This window comes from Odontesthes bonariensis, chromosome 23 (genome assembly GCF_027942865.1).
Source record: "Odontesthes bonariensis isolate fOdoBon6 chromosome 23, fOdoBon6.hap1, whole genome shotgun sequence".
NCBI lineage: Eukaryota > Metazoa > Chordata > Actinopteri > Atheriniformes > Atherinopsidae > Odontesthes > Odontesthes bonariensis.
Window position 1 is genome coordinate 10,319,852 of NC_134528.1, and position 19,707 is coordinate 10,339,558.

The window sequence follows — 19,707 nt, forward strand, 5'->3', positions numbered from 1 at the left end:
TGATATTTCATTATTTGAGCTAAGCTAAGGTGTTGCTGTGTAGCTTCAGATTTGACTTAAAACACAAAGGTAGTATCTGTTCTTACTTAACTTTTTCTATACAAACTTTTTATACTTTGCACCAGAGAGAAAGAGAAACATCAAATGTTTCATCGTAGATTTGAACACTTGACCATATGGCAGAACCTGTTACTCCAAAATAAACTATAAAATGACCAACAAAATACAAACAGAAATTAATCTTCTGGTGTTTGGAGGGTTAAAGGATGCCCAGGGCTTCTGCCCACTCAGAAATCCAGCCATAAAACAACTTGTTTAGACCAAAAAGTGGTCTAATCAGTACATGGACCTTAGTCATTTGGGCATCACATAGTTAACCTTGTACAGAATGTATAAGCAACATCATGTGCAGTGTGACTGACCTACATTTAGAGATTTCTCATTAACAGAAGGGTGGAGACACAAAAGGGAGATGTGCAAATAGTTTATTGGCGGGTTGACAGAAGGGTAAAGTATACACTCCATGGCAGAAGAATAAGTTGACAAGCAATGTAGATATATTCAGAATTACCCACGAGAGTGTGTTTCTTTAAAACATCAGCAATCATAAATGTAAGAAAACAATGGTTCCAAACCTCAACCACACACACACACACACAAAGGTGCACATTAACCTAAATCCAAACACAACACAATGTCAATTAATAGGACATGTATGTTTCAGTAAACCGATTATCATCTCTTGTAAAAGCAATGCAATCAAATAAAATATACTTGGTTCCAGGATGAGTTTGGGGAATGTTTTAGAGACATCTCAGCTTTAAATTGGTGCTAAATGACAGTTGCTGGGTTAACGTGGTGGTTTGATGAGGACATGTTAAAATGCAGGCAAGCGGGGGTGATAAAAGATGACGCAAAGGGGACATTTTTCACTGGGACTGTGCTAAGATCACAACACGACTCATCTCTAAAGCCTCTACCCGTCATGCAGGTGTCTCCTAAAAAGCTGTAGAAAACGTCCGAGTCTGAACAGTGATCCGTTCCGACAGTTTGGTATACATTCCACATGTCAACGTCTAAAATAACAGTACTCTGATACAGAAATAGATTGCATTGTTAGGCAGATTTCACTACAATAATCAAGAAAACTCTTAAATATCTTATTACTGCACTCTCGCCCTTAAAACCCAGAACATCCAAGTAGATTGAACTGCATCACTGTACATGAGAGCTGGCTTTTCTTTCTTTTTAAGACATTCAAGCTGCTCTAGAATCTAGCAAAGAGACCTGTCAAGAACACAATTATTTTGCAGCACTGAGGAAGCAGCTACGACAGCCATACGAACACAGAGATGAAGAGCTGAAATACACTTTTGTCCTGTCAATACTACAGCTCCCGCTCCTTTTGACCGACACATAAAGCTCTATGGCCGAAGTAAACAAGGCAAGGTAGAGGTTAACCACCATCCAGTATAATTTACAAGTATGTGTATATAGTTTATGGTTAATCCCAACAGAATAATGATGCTAAACTAAAGGCAAAGGCAAGAGACAGCTTTCATTAATGGTCATTTATCTGTACTTATTTTTAAAAAATTAACGCTACTATTTAATTCTTGTTCAACCTTTTTGTAAGAGTTGTAGTGTTGATTCCAATTAGCCATCCACGCTTTGAAAAATCCGTCTCAAATACTCTTATTATTCTCTTGACATTAAGTTTAAAAGCTGAATCAATTTCTTCTTATTCTTCTTCTTCTGACAATTGACGGCTTTTACAGTCGCCCCCCCCCAGCTTCCCCTCCTCAGTGCAGCGCATCGACGGCTTCACCCTGGCTGTCCTCGGCCATCTGCACCAGCTCGTTGACGGTGTGCAGCAGACTGTAGCCGTGCTTCCTCAGCAGCTGCTGGTTGAGCCGTTGGTCTTTGAAGCCCATCTCCAGCAGCATGGCCATCATGGAAGGGTCGTGCCTGGTGGCTGGGTCGATGCCTCGCTGGAAGAGCGGGTCACAACAGGGACGACAGTTAGAGGAAGGAAGTGGGAACGGGGAGAATTTTCTCACATTTAGGTGAGCTGAAGGTATCAAAGAAAGAGTGCACACTGTTCTGTTGGGTGTATAAACTTGTTACTTATGGAAGTTTTTCTGTGCCATCAGTTTGAATACGAATTTCTAATATTGAATTTTTACAGCATCAAAATCAGACTTTGAATTTGAAAAACCAAGAGTGTTAAAAAAATTAAACTTCAAAAAAGTTGAATTTTTTTCCACTGCATTTTTTTAGATGTAGAATTTTTTACACTGATTTTTGTTTTTAGAAATTGATTTTTTTTTTTTTTACACTTGGTTTTTCAAATTCAAAGTCTGATTTTGATGCTGTAAAAATTCAATATTAGAAATTCGTATTCAAACTGATGGCACAGAAAAACTTCCATAGTTACTGTTACTACAGTGAAGTTCCCCAATTTCTGCAACCTGCTGTTTTCAATTCTTTATAAAGGAAAAAGTAGAAGCTGAACCGAAACAAAACTATTTTTACAAATTGTGCACACTTCCATGGAGACTCTGGAGCAGCCTGTTCACCTGGCTGTACTGTAAGATGAAGCAAGTTAGAAAGCATTTAGGGCTGTCGTAATCATGACATTTTCGGTGGCAATTCATAGACATAAGTGCCATTTTCATGCACAATTTTATTATCTTTCTCTGCCACTTTATGCCACCATTAGTTTTAGATTAGTGGCTGTGCTTTCTTTGACTTCAAACTAAAATGTGGGGATGTGTGTGGTACTCAGGAGTAGCCAATCAGCACGTTTACATGCAGAGATAAATCGAGCTGCAGATACAGTTCAACTGTGCTACTTAACTCGGCCACTGTTCCATGACCCAATATATAAGTTACTGACCGAGGTATAACGTCACAACCCTTTGGACTGTGTGAAAAAACATTCTAATGCTTCCAACTTTCTCTGCGGGATATCACCATCCATCTAAGTGTAGCTGAATTTACAGCAGATTTTATTAGAGCAGAGCGACCGTAAACTCCTACACACTGAGAACAGAGTTTTTAAACAATCTCCATTTACTGACAACAAACACCGAAGAAAAAGTTTGTTTGGTAGTGTTTACAGGGCCTCAGTGGGCTCATTTTCGATCAATATGTCTGAGTCTGACATGTTTAGCTGTCTGGCAATGGAAACAGAAAAATGTGTGAAAGAGAGCAGCTTCTACTACAAAAAGATGCAAAAAAACCCAAAAAACAACAGCATACACAGAGCACCTAAGCCCATTTGAGTCGAGCTGAGCGTTGACATGCAGAAGTGATTTGACCCCCAACCACATGGTCCTCCGCGTGTGTGGGGGTGCTTATTTATGATATATATATATAGGTGTGTTGTGTAAAGGTCCTTAGTGTTTTACAGTAGACAGTATGGAGAATCAGAAGCTAAAGCTAAAAGCTACTCAGAACAAAACACTACAAAATCTCATTTCTAATGATATCAAACAACTCAAAGTTGTTCATGCATACGCTTCCCTGTGGATATTTACACTGCATCACATTGGGTGAGTTCATGTTGCACGGTCCATACTGCTACGCTATTGCTATGCCATTGCAACCCGGACTGTTCTTGAACACACCATGGAAGAAGTATAAACGGATGTTTGATAAGGTTTAAGTGCCTAGAAATAAACAATCGGTGTCCTCAGACAATACCACAAGTAGGGGCTCAAATACTGGAAAACAGTGAAAATAGCTGTGAAAACCTTTTGTCCAGCTGTTTTTAATCCAGATGGATTGAAATAATTCTTATGATAATGCAAAAAGTATCACTATTAGCACGAATACCAACAGCCAGATGATGCACGTAATAGTTCTGAAAGGATCCTGAACGATCATGTTTTATTTTTCCAGCTGAGGGCCAATTGTTTATCTCGCAATAATGGATTTTGTGCATGACTTGCACAAGTTAAATCTGAAGACACAATGCAGCGTTAGCCTCATCTGAAGCTTGCATGTGGCCACCTCTGACCCCTTTTAGCTGCTTCACTACATCGGGTGAAGGTTGCACGCAGTGGATTTTACATAAAAACAAACGACTGCTGTGTGGAAATGGCCGATGTGAGAAGTGAAAGTAAGTCAATGACCTGAGAAGTACAAAATTCTGGGGAACCAGATCCCCATTTGAGATGTAATGATCCATAACATTAGTGACTCTAGGCACTTTAACCATTCATTTATTGCCAAATGACACAAACTTGCAGAAAATTTGGAGCAATTTTTTGGGGACATGTTTGTGTAAAATACAAGCCAAAAATGGTGATATTTGGCTGCACTTCTTACTCTGTACGTGAACCTTTGCTTATCTCTGAGAAGTGCCTCCATTTAGTATCAGCATCAATAAAGTTGCCTTAATGTTGTGACTTTAACGTATTCAAACGATGTGGGCAGACTTCATCTCAAAAGGCTGCGTCATGTACCTGTATGGAACAGTTTGGTCCAGTGAAGAGAGCCTTATAAGCAGATGCGGCCACAGAGAGGGCCCCCTTGACAAGTCCCTCTGTGATGCCTCCTTGTCCCCTGGAAAAGAAACAAAAAAACTCACGGATTAGAGCAACGAAATCTTCAAGCAACCTTAAACCTGCGTGCTTCGCTTGAGTGAGACAGATCTGCCGTGTTGCACCTCGGCTGCAGCGCGTTGCTCGGTCTGGGAGTGTACGTCTCGAAGGCACTGGATGCTGAGCCTGCTGATCTCGACAGACCAGATGATACTGCAGAGCAGATAGAAGAAAAACAAAAGGAGATAACACCACAAAAAAAAAAACTCATAACAGGAGGAGAAGAGCTTTTTGCTGAAGCAGCAACTCCTGCACCCCCGTTTGGCCTCTTACTTCCCGTTTCCTGCAACAGGCAGAGTGCGTTTGCTCTGCCACCGTGTTGGCACCAAACATGCCAACACGGTGAAACGGAAGCTCAGAGGAGATAAAGCCTTTTCCACTGTCGGCCCTAAACTGTGGAACATAAGACAAGCCCCCTCACTGTCCATTTTTAAAACTCGTCTTAAAACCCATTTTTATTCCCTGGCTTTTAACCCAGCATGAGACTCTGTTTCTGTTATTGTTTTAATTGTTTTAATATTGTTATTGTTTATTATTGTTTTTACATTGTTCTTATGTTTTATGCCTTAGATTCGTGTTGTTACTCATGTGCAGCACTTTGTTTCAGCCACGGCTGTTTTAAAGGGCTTTATAAATAAAGCTGAGTTGAGTTGAAACAGCCCGATTTTAGATCTGGGAACGTGTTTCCTGAGTCTTTAGATTAGATTTTACTTTATTTATCCCACAACGGGGAAATTCACTTGCCACAGCAGCAACAACAGACATGAACAAGAAATTTAAAAAAAAGAGAAAAAGCAAGTACTAAAAAGTAAAGTGACCTAGTATAAATAATATTGCACATTATGAAGTTGAAATGAATAGAATATAAAGTAAATACGGACAAAGAAAGATCCCTCTGTGAGTCTTATGAGCAGAGCACAGACGGCAGCTCTGTGTTGTCAGTATTTTCCGTCGGCGTGATTTTAAAACTCACCATTTAGGTGGACCCGTGGTTGGTGTGGCTCGTATGCTTCACAGGCGGGAGGACTGGGATCCTCGGCCAGATACAGCGCCTCAGACCTAAAGCACAAGTTAAAACCAATTGGCACGGATGGACTTTTACAATAAAGAAAAGGAAACGAGGAAATTTAAAAGCTAAAGTCTTGATTTTGACCTGGGCGAGTAGAGGGCCGGAGGGGACAGCAGCAGTTGGGGGGAGACAGGCGGGGGCACCACTTCGGGGGTGAGCGTCACAGCGTCCAGTGTTTGGGAGGCGCACAGCATCTGGTTCACGCTGGTGTGGATGGGCTGAGGCCAGGCGTTTCCCAGCGACTCCTCGGCAGCCGTCGCCTGCGTCTCCTCCTGCGTCTCTCTGAGCGGTGCCTCCCTGCACGGCTCGAAGTCGCAGTCCTGCTCCTTCTCCTGCTCTTCTTCTTCTTCTTCCTCCGGATCGGCCGAGGTCACCGCTTCCACGTCGTCCGGCTGTGACATGGCGGAGCTGTACATGGACTCCCCCAGAGGCCGGCTGGTGTCGAAGCAGTCCGGGAGGACGATGATGTAATCGTCACAGGAAGAGATGGACGACGTCTGGCTGCTGACCTGAGACACAGCAGGTGGAGATGAATAATTAAAACTCCTAGAAATACAATAGCAGAAAAACGTGTACACAACAGCCGACTGGACTTTTATGGCTTTTACCAAGAAGTGAATCTGGGCGGTCATGTTTCATCTGGCAGAATGTGTCATTAGCTTTCAATTAAGACTGGTCAAGGGTTGACACCAATCATAGCTTAGCATGTTGCAGGTTTGCTACAATGAGAATGTGTTCGAAACCGCCTACAACTCCCACCACTCCTACTAACTTTAACTTATTTTAAGTTCCCGGATGCATACTAGATTCGCTGAAATGTTGGGTATGCATCATGAGGTTACTACGCGTACTCAAACTACCCAAGATGCAACGTAACGTGACGTCGCCGATCGTCATTTCCTGTCAAAACGGCAGTTTCAAGCTAGCTACAACGAGGGTAGGTTCACTTCCTGTTTTCAAAACAAAAGCACCAATTGTATCGTAATGGCTTTCCCTGTGATAAAAGGCAACGGGTATTTTATTTTGTGAAAATAACAGGAAGTGCGTTGCTCACTGCGGCTAGCTTTAGTAGCGCCGAATTCATCTGAACAAAATTGTAAATAGCCGGTATTTTGGCAGGTTTTCAACACGTTGGGGATCTAAACGACTACTTTCTCGCCTGAAAATGTTTCAAATGTTGCCAAAGTTTACAGAGTTTAGAGCTTAAGCGAAATCAGCTTCAGACCGGCTGATTTCGGCTCGGGCAGGAGCGAAATGCATTGTGGGTAAATGCTCTGCATACTGTCTGATCGATCAGTATGCCGTATGTAGTATGTAGTATGTGGTTTCAAACACAGCCTAAGACTTCAAAGAGGAGCGGCTTTGAGGCACACAGTATGTTGCTAGGATGGGCTACAGGTAAATCAGAGTACCTGTGAGCCGCATGGATGTATTAAATCTAGGGCTGGGCAACGATTAAAATGTTTAATCTAATTAATCACATGATTTCCCTGATTAATCGCATTTGTACGCAAAATCCAAAAATGAATCCAAAGGTAGTGTACAGCTTTTAGCATTTAGTTTTATTTTAAATGTGCTGCCATATGAATGAAAGTGCCATAACATTTGTTGTGCAAACACACTTTTAACATCAGCATCTTTCTGTAGTTTTTATGTAGAAGCCTCGCTCCACTGTCTGTTTCCTTGAATGACTTGCTGCTATCAGTTGTGTGTTTTGCCTTTAAGTGATATTTTAGACTGGAACTACTACGCTGAGAAGACAATTCAACTTGGCTGTAAATGCAGGAGTTTTTTTTTTTAAATTTATTTTGAAATACGTGCTTTTATGTTGAAACAAGTAAAACAGGAAGTAGCGCCGGTTAGCTCCGTGAGCTTCACACAGAGACCGAGGAGCACCTGTAGCGGTGATGTTACCTGCTAGTTTATTTTTATTTTATTACTCCATGCTTCGTGGTGTTTGCTGTAACTGTGTGAATGTGATGCATTCAACAGACTTTTACAATAATAAAACCTGCGTTAATGCGCGATAAAATATTTATTAGAGTTAAATAATTAACAAGTTAACGCGATAATAACGAGTTAACTCGCCCAGCTCTAATTAAAACCTATTACAGTTTCAGACTGGTAAACTTCCTTCCTGGTGATCCTAAACTAACTACTGCCATGAATGTTGAAGGTTGAGATCCAAGCAGACCAGCTTGTTTCTGAGACTCACCTCATCCCAATCTTCTCCTCTGGCTCCAACCTCCTCTTTCTCATCCTGATCATCCCTCATAGTTTGCAGCGCATGCAAAAGTTCTTTGTCCTCATTGTCGTCATGTGATCTGACCTGCTGGTTTTCCTTCTCTGGTTCCAGCAGGAGAACTTGCAAAGTGAAGATCAACAACATGAAGATATTTCACCAGAAATTTAAAAAAGAGGAACTAGTTGAGAAAAAGAATCAGATACGAAATGAGCGAACTCACCTGGTCTCATGTCCTCTAACTGGGTGACCTGGTTCAGGCCCGTGTTGGCGGGCAGAGGTGAACCCTCGTCATTTCCTTTTTGGGATTTTTCTGCCTTCTCAGCCTCTGCTGCTCTCCCAGAGCAGACGTTTGGACCCCGGGAAACAACTGGAAATGTTTGATGGGAGAAAAAACATAAAACATAGAGCATGATGTGAGTTAAGCAACAGTTTGGGACGTCGACAGCCAGGTGGGGCGACGTGGCTCCTCACCCTGCGGTTTGTGGCTGCTGAGCTGGGCCCTGCGCAGAGGCCTGTGGTCGGGGGCTTCCTCCAGCGTCAGGGAGCGGATGACCGTCTCACAGAGGAACTGAGCTCCACTGATCTCCTCGTCTCTCTCCTCCTCCTGCGTTACAGGCTCCAACGCCTCCTTCTGCTGCCTCAGTTGAACTCCTTCGTGAAATTTGACAAACATTCAAAGTTAAAACAGATTTCAGCAACCTGCAGGTGGAAACTTCAGCTTCAGCTTGAAGAGGACTCCTGATAAATACTCAGAGAAATATATATATAAAGGACACAATTCTCCATGAACAGAGGTGGGTAGTAACGAGTTACATTTACTTGAGTAAGTTTTTGAAAACTTCTAGGAGTAGTTTTAAATCTCTATACTTTTTACTTTAACTTGAGTAGATGTGTGCAGCAGAAACTGTCCTCTTACTCCGCTACATTAGGCTGCAATGAGCTGGTTACTTTTCTTCTTACCTCTTTGGTATTCTACGCCTCATTATTTTTATCCCCCTGCGTACGCCTCATTTTAATGTTTTATTCTGACAGAGAGAGAGAGACTTCCGCCAAAGGCTCTACCACCTGACTGTGTTCCACCAATCAGACGTAGCCGTGCAGTCTGGTCACGTGACCATACTCAATCTCAGCGGCGGGACGGGTTAGCTTTACAGTTTACAGTCGTAGCAAACAAACAAAGAAACAGATGAAAAATGTCAGAATCAACGGTGGGAAATGAAGACGCAGACGAGGCCTCATACTGAAAGCATGTTTACCTTACAAAGAGTGAGAAACAGCAGCTACATTATGTGTCTTCTGTGTCAACCAAAACAAACGCACATTTCAGCAGAAACTCAACATCTAACTTGAGGAAACATGTAGCGGTAAGTTTCCTAAATTCCTGCTATGCGCTCGATTTCATTCTCACTGCAAAGTCAGCCTGGAAACCACCGCCCTTATTTTTGCCAGAGTTTGGGAACCAATCACAGAACGGGGGGGGGCGGCAGCAAGACGATGACGACGTCTATGCGCTACACCGAAGCTTGTAGAGTGTTAATCCAACATGACAGCGGACACAACGTTACCGTTCGATGCAGCCTTAGAAAGTGTTTCGGAGTAGATTCACCCTGGGGTCATTTGAACCGTGTCATCCAGCCAAGTAGCCCACCCGAAGTTTTTCCGATATTGGCTGAACATCAGCTGAGTTACTGAGTTATCCCGAATAGCTTCGTACAAGCGCTAACGGACCCTGGCAGTATCTCCAAAATTACCACACTAAAATCACATGCCATGACACCAAACTTCTACAGTAGTACAAATATGGTCTGTACTCACAAAACGATGCATTTGGAAGTTTGTACATAGTCCAGGAGTTTATTATCATCAACACAAGCCTGATAGCTTTTCTGCTGCTAAAGCTACGTTGACGTCACTTCTGGGAGCTGGGAGCTTCAAAGTAAGATGAGGGTTGATCTACTACTGTAGGCAACAAAGCAAGGCTGCACAATTTCTCCATTATTAAAATAAATTCACAACTCTACAACATAAAAATTCATGTAGAATATAGCATATAGGCCTACTTTGTTGTCAATTTAAGTAGCTTAGAGCGCAAGTTTACTTTTATTTTCCAATTTTTTCTTCCTCGTCGAATTTCTGTCGTCTTCTGGTATAAGTGATACAATTGGCTATGAATCGCGCGCAAAGCAGCATGGGAAGAACCTGACGTCATTTGATAGACATTCGTAGCGCCCAATAAACGGCTCTAGGCATTCGTAAACCACGCCTCAAATACGAGAAAATGCACACCTAGTTCCCAGACCACCATCTCATCGACATGTGGACGCGTCAGCCAGGCTACATGGATAGGTGAATGTTTGTTTTTTAGGTTACATATGGGTTACATATGTTTTAAACATTTCATAAGTCTCTTTTATTTTTTTTTATTGAAGTACTTGAATTTACCCAGATTATTTTAATTTAAGCTATTTTGTAATTAATTAATTAATTTAAATTTATTTTATCAATTGGATGAACTCTAATTTGCCTAAAGATGATTATTTAGTATTTTTGTCTGATTGAATGCTTGTGTTAACAAATAAATCAGACGTTACTCAACAGTTACTCAGTACTTGGGTAGTTTTTTCACCAAGCACTTTTTTACTCTTACTCAAGTAATTATTTGGATGACTAGTTTTTACTTGAGTCATATTATTCTGAAGTAACAGTACTTTTACTGGAGCACAATTTTTGGCTACTCTACCCACCTCTGTCTACGAATCGACTGCTCTCACCAAAAAGTTTTATGACTCCAGAGGCCTCTGCGTCGTCTTTCATCTGTGACGTGACGGACTTCTCCGACACCGGGGCATCGTGAGGAAGGGGGGAGATGCAGGGCGTCAAATCTAGAAATAAGAAGAAGCAAAGCAGAAACACTCCTCATGTATTTTTGATTTAAATGCATTTAATCATTCGTGAAGTCAAACGAAAGCGTCGACTGCGACTCACCCACAGGAGTGTTGTTTGGAACCTTTTCCAGTTCTTGCACAATATTTATATCCAGCAACTCAAATGAAAGTAGATCCTAAAAAAAACCAAACAGCAGATGAGGAACTGTTAATGCTGAACTCCTAATTCAGCTGCAGTGTATTATCTTTATCAGTTATTGTTGCGTCACACGACAGATTCGGTCTCATTCGTCTTTTTTATCCCGCCTCAGTTGAAAATCTCTCCTCACCACAGCGAACATGGACGAAAATAAAAAGCAGGGCAGATGTTTTACCCCCGCAAAAAAGCGCTCTCATCGGGATGAAGTCGCTTTGAGAGCCCCCGGTGTTTTTGTGGGGGCTGGTTTGTAATGTTTTCTGACTCATTTCGACCTCTTTGGGTCTCTCTTTGGGTCAGAATGCTCCCTCACAACATTATTCACATTGTTGAATGTCAGCGCTTTTTCAATGCGTGCACCTGTGCGGTCAGCAGGTCGACTGAAGGAAAGTAGTAGTCTTCTTGGGGGAGGTCTACAGTGAAGGCAAACCCATGGTCCTTGGATTTTACCTCCTTCTCCGCTGGCTTCACCTCCTCCTTCTGAAGCACAAACAGGAATTGTGTCATTAGGATCCCTTCAGTCTTCATTCAAACAATTAAATCAGTGAACTACCTTATCAGCCAAATACAGCAGATGCTTATTTTATGCCGTTTTTATACGTACAGACTTTAAATCTCATTTTGTTTGACCTAAAACATCACAACAAAGACTCCTGTGTACATTCACTGCGGCAGGAAACAAACACAGGATGAAGTCTAAATGAATTCAGAAGAACAATGTCCCATTATTTCAGATAATCTGTTTTAAGAGCCGTAACAGTTTCCTTTTTTTTTCCATTTTGACCCCGGAAGATGGAGCTTTTGTTTGAGCACTGACCTTAGTCACTCACAAACTTTTAGTTGCAAATAATTTGGTCTTGTTACCAAAGATAAATCTGTCAATTATTGACCGTCTTACTGAATTATTACAAGCAGCAAAACAACTCATTTTGTAAACTGGTCTGATTAAATAATTGATAGAAGAAACTGAATCATGATCCACCAATTAACTTAAAGACCCACAGTGCTGTGCAAAGGTCTTAAGCCACCCTCATTTCTTTACTGATTGCCAGAAAATAAATGAAGTATATGCAGTTATTTACTGAAACATGTATAAACATAGACAGAAATACAGTTAGGACTACTTTTTTCCTTTAATGCAACCCTCTCAGACCAGCTTTCTGTCCTTTCTTTAAGGAGTCTTCAGGAATAGTTCTCCAGGCTTCTTGAAGGACATCCCAAAGCTCTTCTTTGGATGTGGGCTGCCTTTTGTTCCGTTCTCTGCCAACATGATCCCACACTGCTTCAGTAATGTTGAGCTCCAGGCTCTGGGGAGGATTCATCCCTCCATCAGACCTGCTGCCACTGATTTTCAGCCCACTTCTTGTGTCCTTTGGCACAGCTCAGCCTTTTCTCCCTGTTTCCCTTCCTTAAGAACGGCTTCCTGACAGCCACCCTTCCATGGAGCCCATTTCTGATGAGGCTTGGCCCAACAGCAGATGGATCAGCTGAAGGTCCAGATGCATCTCTCAGGCCCTGTGTCAGGTCTTTGCTGGATTTTTTCCTCTCACTTTCAGATCCTGTTCATCTGCTGTAGATAGTTCTTTAGGCCTGACACTTCTTCTTTTGTCCTCCACTTGTCCAGTTTCCTCAAATGTTTTAAGGACACGCTGCACACCATGCTGAGATATGCCAAGTTTTCAGCTAACAGCTCTTTGGGAATCACCTTGTTGCTGCAGAAATCCTGTTTTCTGTCTGTCAGACTGTGTTATCTTTGCTGTTTTTCCATATAAGTGGCTTAAAAAAAATAAATCAAACAAACAAAAACACACATTCCTCCTGAAAATAGTCAGGTGCAGGTGACCGGACTGAAAATGAGTAAAAAAAAAGAAAAAAGCAGCCGATGTCCAAGGAAAAACTTAGGAAAAAGATTCACAAAGCCTGGAGAACTATTGATGAAGACCACCTTAAAAGATTACAAGAAAGTCTGGCTGCTTGGAAGCTAAATATAAAGAAGTGAGGGCTGGAACAAGGCGCTCGCACAGGTCTGTGGATGGAAACTGTTTCAGCTGTAGAGGGTGTCACTGGATAGCAGACTTGCCAGTCGTTTGCTTTGGTGCCCGGGAGCGTTGCGGCTGTCGCCAGGTTCGACCACGATGCTGCACCAGACACGCGGGCCAAACTGACACCCACAGTGCGCCAGCCGCCAGTGGGAGGTGTACGTCCCCTCCATCACGGGAGCAACAAACGCCACACTGACCACTCCCACTTGTCCAGGCAGCAGCAGGGGCACCGGCACCTCCCTCCTCTCCTCTGACGCCAAGCCGAGGTTTCCCCACATGAACACTAGCTGGGTGCACGTACACACATACACAAAACACAAAATAGGAATACACATGCGAAAAGGCACAAAGACGAGAACATGCAACCAGAGTCGCGCAACTTAAAAGAAATCCACCCGCTCAATCCACCACACTCATCCAACGACAAAGACTTCAAAAAAGTAAAACCAAAATACGGGTTTAACCCAATTAAATCAGAAAAATCTGCCACAAAATGGGCATTAGTGGTGTAAGGCTGAATAAGAAATCTTAGCTGGTGTTAGTGGATAAGAAGAAGAAATGAGTTGAGAGGGGACTCAAAGTGGAAGAGAAGCAGGGGGCAAACAGAGTGTGGACCCTGGCCTTTCGACGAGTGGGAGGGGTACCTTAGTCTCTGAGGTCCAGCTGATAGTGCCCGAGTTCCTCATCTTCCAGTATTTGATGAACTTGGTACCAGGTTCCAGACGGGTGCCGTCAGGCAGATTTTCATCCAGAAACAAGGCAGCCATAGTGGGCACCAAGGACGTATGCGAGACCCCAGGACCCCTAGTTTCAAGTGTACAGAGCATTGTTGAAAAAAGCCCCGGTTTCTTAAAATACGCATCTCTTTTGTTCTCTATGAATCAAAAAAGCAGGACCCCAGATTTTTTTTGTCAGCTCAAAAGCATTTTTCTTAGAAAATCTACGAAGCAGCAGCAGCAGTTTTCACATTGAGGTAGTTCCAACATATGCCACCACCCTAGAACAGCCAGCGATACACTCATACAGATTAGATTACAAAGATGGCATATTTTGATTTCTTTTTCTTGGAAAAAAGACTTTTTGCATCCATGCTGGGTTTGAGGGACCCAGCACTGTCGGACGCCCTTCCGAGGTGGCGCTTACTCTGGACTGGAGGCCTGGGGATCAGGGACCGGGGCTGGGATGGGACCGTGGACTGTGGCTGGACCTGAGGCTGTTTCTGAAGCAGCAGGAGGGGGCAGGGCTGGGACCTGGGTGGACGCCGAGGCCATGCTAGTCAGGTTGGCTCTGCCTGAGGTAGAGGGTCCACTCCACTGCAGCCCTCTCTTCTCCAGTCTCAGTTTCTTCTTGATTTCCTTCACTTCGGCTCTTAGCTGCCTTCTTTCAGCTTTGAGGCGCTGTCGCTCGGCCTTGCGCACAGTCCTGTCTCCTCGCCTTGGGAACCTGGTTTGAAATGTCATCAGGAATACCTATTTGTTGACTATCAAAAGTTTATTTTCCAAAAAACAAAACACACTTCCCCCCCTCACAATTCAGAAATGACAGTGATCTAGCTGCTAGAATATTACACAATGCCACTGTTTTTAAGCAAAAAAATATTTAATCATCTCAGGAGGAAGATGGAGTGATCCTGAGTTCTGGAGGTTTACCTCAACTCTCCCGACATTCCGTGCTCGGGGATGGAGAGGGGCGTCTTGGTTCTCACGAGGTTGTGGCTCGGGTCGTGGCTGTGTCTGCACATCTCGCACAAGATGCAGGAAGGGCACACGCTGACGGGGAAAAACACACAAACACCGGCAATTAAGAACACAACCAACCAAGAAAAAGCCCAATTACAAAGTCAGAAAGGCATCAAGTGAGACACCAACATCATGATGAAAGTCTGTGCTGTGCTCGCTCAGGGTATTAGACTTGCACATGCTCAAGACACACCTTTTTAACTTGGCTTTTAATTGATTTCCTTCTTATATCCCTTTTAACTACTTATCTATGGTGTTTAACTTAGATCCTAGCCGTAGGCTGTTTTCTAGGATAATGTTTTAAGAATAATATCTTGTGCCTTTTAAATGTATTTATTGTATTCTGTTATTATTATTATTGTTATTTTTATCATTTCTATTAATTTAATTTAATTTATTTATTTTTATTTTTCATTTATTTTATTTATTTATTATTTCATTATCCATTTATTTTATTTGTTGCTTCTATCTATTCTCATCTTATTTTTTACTACTACTTTGAATATCGATTTTTATCCTGCCTTGTTTTTATCCTCCAGTTCCAGTGTTTTTCTCAAGGGGAGCCCTCCACACCGGGAGTTGCTCTGGGGGCCTGTCCGGGATGGGCTTGAGGAGCGCTGCACGGTGGCATTACGGCCGCGGCGTGGGCTCCTCCGTCCGTCCTGGTCGGGGTGGCCCGTGGCGGCGCCCCTTGGGGCTGTGGCCGGCGGGACTTCCTGGTGTGGATTGCTCCCCAAATTAATGCTTTCCTCACCTGGTTCCTCAGTGCCCAGCAATATCTAATAGAACCTATGTTTGCCACGGTATGTACATGTCTGAGTGAGTGAGTGGGTGGGTGTGTGTATACGTAGGGGGTGGGAGATTTGAGGGGGAAATCGGGTGTTTTAAGCTTTTAACCTGTACAGCACTTTGTGTTATATTTTATGTATGAAATGTGCTATATAAACAAATAAAGTAAATAAATAATAAATATTGTTTCTCAAGATGACCTACCTGCATTTGTAGGCTCCTTCGGAGGTGAGTTTGTTGCAGCTGCTGCAGTTTGGGGTGTAGCCAAGCGATCCATTCGAGGTGGAGGGCCCAGGTCTGGGTCCCACAGGACCCCCACTGGCCTCCAGAAGTCCGTCAGAGGATTTGTGGGTACAACACTGACCAGAGAAGTCATTGCACATCCTTTCCACCACCTCCTTGACAACTTCATCTTTGAACTATGATTAAAAAAAAAAATAGAGTTTAATGTATGCAAGTACAAGCTTCAAATATTTTATTCAAATGCATATTTTCATGTAAAACCTAGGGCTGGGCAACGATTATAATTTTTAATCTAATTAATCGCGATTAATCGCATTTGTATGCAAAATCCAAAAATCAATTCAAAAGTAATGTATAGCTTTTAGCATTTAGTTTTATTTTAAATGTGCTGCCATATGAATGAAAGTGCCATAACATTTGTTGTGCAAACACACTTTTAACATCAGCATCTTTCTGTAGTTTTTATGTAGAAGCCTCGCTCCACTGTCTGTTTCCTTGAATGACTTGCTGCTATCAGTTGTGTGTTTTGCCTTTAAGTGATATTTTAGACTGGAACTACTACGCTGAGAAGACAATTCAACTTGGCAGTGTTTACAGATGACTTTGGTTCTGTCGACTCCGCCGTCTGGAAGAACTTTAAAATGAAAACGGCCGAGTAAAAGTTCCGTACCCTTCTCCAGGTTTGGTGGATCCGCCGATTACTTTCTTTTCCAGTTCCACAGCAGACAGCAGCAGACTTTTACAAAATAAAAGCCTGTGAGCAACAGACTTTTACAATAATAAAATAAATAATAAAACAGGGGTGGTCCGTGGCGCCCCATGTATGGCCCTGTGCTGCATGTCGTTCCCCCTCTCTCTGCCTCCTGTCTCTCTGAACTTTCCTATCCATTAAAGGCATAAAAGCCCCCCCCAAATTTGAAAAAATTAAATAAATAATAAAACCTGCGTTAATGCGCGATAAAATATTTGTCGGCGTTAAATAATTAACGAGTTAACGCGATAATAATAACGAGTTAACTTGCCCAGCCCTAGTAAAACCTAACCTTGTCCATGTACGATCTAAACCACATCGGAGGCGGTTCATCTTCAGGTTTGTTCCCCTTGTTGTCTCTTACTGCCGCCTGTGTGGAAATGCATCATCATCAGACAGAGAGGAAGCCAAATAATCTGCTACAAAGTGACTGCTTACCCCTACAAAAGTGGTTTCATTGAGGCAAAAACTAATCGACTTTGCACATGAATAAACAATAAAAGTTAGCAGAGAAGAAGAGAAAACATTTGCTTCTTACGGCTTCTCGCTCTGGAGTGACCTGAGTGCCTTTGTCCACTGTTTTCACTCTTGATGGGTAAGGAGGAGCTGGCCGTAGGTCTCCTTTCAGCTCCTTCACCTCCGTCTTCAGCGGGCCTCCACAGGCCTGCCCTTTCATCTTGTACACGTTCATGTGCAACTGGTTCCCTTGCTTCTCTGCACTCTGTGTGGAAAATTAGCAGAACGCACAAATCATAGGTGAGAGCGCACACAAAACAAATGTGGACATAAGTCTCCTAGGAGAACGCGTTTAACACGAAATATCGTTGATATTTGATGTCGTACAGCTGTAAGAATGCTGCTACACTGGAAGGAGGAAATATTTGTACTTAATGTTCTTTGTCATATCCTTTTGTAGTTCAAACAACGTGCATGGTGTGTCACTAAATGTCACTCAGCCTATTGCTCAACAAGAAATCCAGCAGCGCCACTCTACCTTGATGGCTTCTTCATACTCGTCTAGGAAAAAAGAGAAAAGATCAAATAAATAATTGGAATCACTCATGTAAGCAAATCATCAATTTGTATTCAGTGAAATGAAGTCATTCGCAAAAGTCTTGAGTCACCCCTCATTATATACTGGCGGGAACGGACGGCAGGATTTATTGAAACATGTGCAAACATAAAAGGAAATACGGTAAATAAAGGCAAAAACTGAGTTTGTACAATTCTAACAAGTAAAGATGACCCCACACTGCTTCAGTAATGTTGAGCTCCGGGCTCTGGGGAGGATTCATCCCTCCATCAGACCTGCTGCCACTGATTTTCAGCCCACTTCTTGTGTCCAGATGCATCTCTCAGCTCCTGTGTCAGGTCTTTGCTGGATTTTTTCCTCTCACTTTCAGATCCTGTTCATCTGCTGGAGATAGTTCTTTAGGCCTGACACTTCTTCTTTTGTCCTCCACTTGTCCAGTTTCCTCAAATGTTTTAAGGACACGCTGCACACCATGCTGAGATATGCCAAGTTTTCAGCTAACAGCTCTTTGGGAATCACCTTGTTGCTGCAGAAATCCTGTTTTCTGTCTGTCAGACTGTGTTATCTTTGCTGTTTTTCACACATGCAGCTAAAGAAATGGGAACAAATGATGTGTCTCTGTGACAGGCTGCTGGGAACAAAGTGCCTAAAGATCCAGTTTAAAATGGCTTCTTTGCTAAGTTGTCTGTTATGTGTGGACACAACGCTGGTTCATCCCTTGAGTTAGGAGCCTTTTTCCTGCCTGAATGATTCACAGGTCAGAGTTAAGTCACTTTATAAACAAAGAAATAAAAATTCCTCTGAAAATAGTCAGATACAGGGACTGGGCTGAAAATTAGTTAAATGAAAAAGCCAATTAAAAAACTTTAAAAGACCTCCAGAAATCCTGGAGAACTACTGAAAATCAAAGTGACGAGGGGAGGATCAAGACCTGCTCTGTACTGCAGTCATTTTACAAATGTGAACCAAATAAATCATTTTCTCACCTTGACTGTTTATGCAAATCTGAAATAAAAAGTAAAAAGGAAGACAAAGGATAAATTAAACACATCTCTCTTTCTAACAAACACTAAACATCTTTTTTAAATGATTTTCAAGTATTAAATTCATGTACAAAGTGGACGTCAAGTTCCTTTACAAATTAAGATGTTTACAGATAAAACTCACAGAACAACAAATACAGCTGAAACTATATTAGTCAGGAGCGGTTCTGCTCATTATTTGCAGAAGTCAAACTAAAACAAAAATATGTCAGGTTACTTTTACTATTCATCCAAAAGAACTATCTGTTTTAAAAATGTTACTTAAGTTGCATTTTCAGTACAGGCTTTTTATCTTTAAAATAGCATCTTTACAGTATAGCATGCGTGGTTTTGCTGAGGTGAAGACTAAATACTTTTGCCTTACCTCTTCATTATCTTCATCAAAGTATTTCACTTGAAAGTGGTTGATCCCGAAAGATGCTTTGATCTGAAACGCAAAGGTCACATTTTACAGCAGTCTCTTATCAAATCAAGAGGTTTTTTTTTTTCCACTCAACGCGTATTACAAAACATCAATAACGGCAGGCAGGGGGACGCACCAACAGCTGAGAGGAAGAATGTGTACAAAAACAGTAACGTCAAAGCGCATTTTCCTTCCCGTGGATATCATGTGACGCATCAGCGGACACAAAAAAAAATGACAACTCATGCGCGTATCTTATCGCAACAGTTCCGACTGTCCTTCAGGTGATCTGCTGTTTACGTGTCTAGGCCATGTCTGGGCCTGCTTTTCACCAAACTGCGCCAGCTTTTAACCAACACGCTAATGCTAGCAGCTTACCCAGGCTTCCACGGACTCCCACTCCAATTTGTCCAAATCCTGAGCCAGAAACCTCTTCACATTGCCCCGGAAATTCACTTTAATAGTAACGGGGAGCCCCATGACAACCGTCTATAGTTACTTAAAGGCTATCATTTGCGGTGTCGCTGGCCTGCTTGATCCCTGTTGCCCTCGATTGTCTTTTCTTGTTTACATCGTCGGCTGTGTCGAGGGGAGGGAGGGGAGAAAAAAAATACGGTGACGTTTCGCGCAGGCGCAGTCATCGCAACGCGTCTGTCGCG

The 19,707-nt window shown here is 42.4% G+C and overlaps 1 protein-coding gene across 3 annotated transcripts; it reads right to left on the minus strand.

Annotated features, from left to right (window-relative positions):
* Positions 1–470: 470 nt before the first annotated feature.
* nbr1a (NBR1 autophagy cargo receptor a) lies at positions 471–19,660 on the minus strand. Of its 3 annotated transcripts, none has more exons than XM_075457978.1 (22): positions 19,427–19,660; positions 19,010–19,072; positions 18,589–18,607; positions 17,564–17,586; positions 17,108–17,290; positions 16,862–16,939; positions 15,780–15,994; positions 14,697–14,816; positions 14,191–14,490; positions 13,692–13,851; positions 13,086–13,334; positions 11,366–11,485; positions 10,910–10,985; positions 10,696–10,806; positions 8,396–8,575; positions 8,145–8,291; positions 7,895–8,043; positions 5,764–6,188; positions 5,584–5,669; positions 4,676–4,763; positions 4,473–4,572; positions 471–1,991 (listed from the first exon to the last, which is right to left on the minus strand). In XM_075457978.1, exons 1-22 carry the CDS (start codon positions 19,526–19,528, stop codon positions 1,803–1,805), a joined length of 3,183 nt encoding a protein of 1,060 aa, XP_075314093.1. In that variant the 5' UTR covers positions 19,529–19,660; the 3' UTR covers positions 471–1,802. The 3 variants fall into 3 exon arrangements, with proteins under 3 accessions (XP_075314093.1, XP_075314092.1, XP_075314094.1); XM_075457977.1 differs by having other exon boundaries at positions 10,669–10,806; XM_075457979.1 differs by lacking the exon at positions 14,191–14,490 and having other exon boundaries at positions 10,669–10,806.
* Positions 19,661–19,707: the final 47 nt, after the last annotated feature.

Bases quoted from the DNA above. Each gene is read 5' to 3' on its own strand.
- nbr1a (XM_075457977.1), bottom strand. From the start codon at position 19,528: ATGGGGCTCCCCGTTACTATTAAAGTGAATTTCCGGGGCAATGTGAAG. The intron at 14,491-14,696 runs GTAAACCTCCAG...ATTTCAAACCAG, and splicing joins GGAATGTCGGGAGAGTTGAG to GTTCCCAAGGCGAGGAGACA. The intron at 10,986-11,365 runs GTGCACGCATTG...GGTTTTTTTTAG, and splicing joins TCGACCTGCTGACCGCACAG to GATCTACTTTCATTTGAGTT.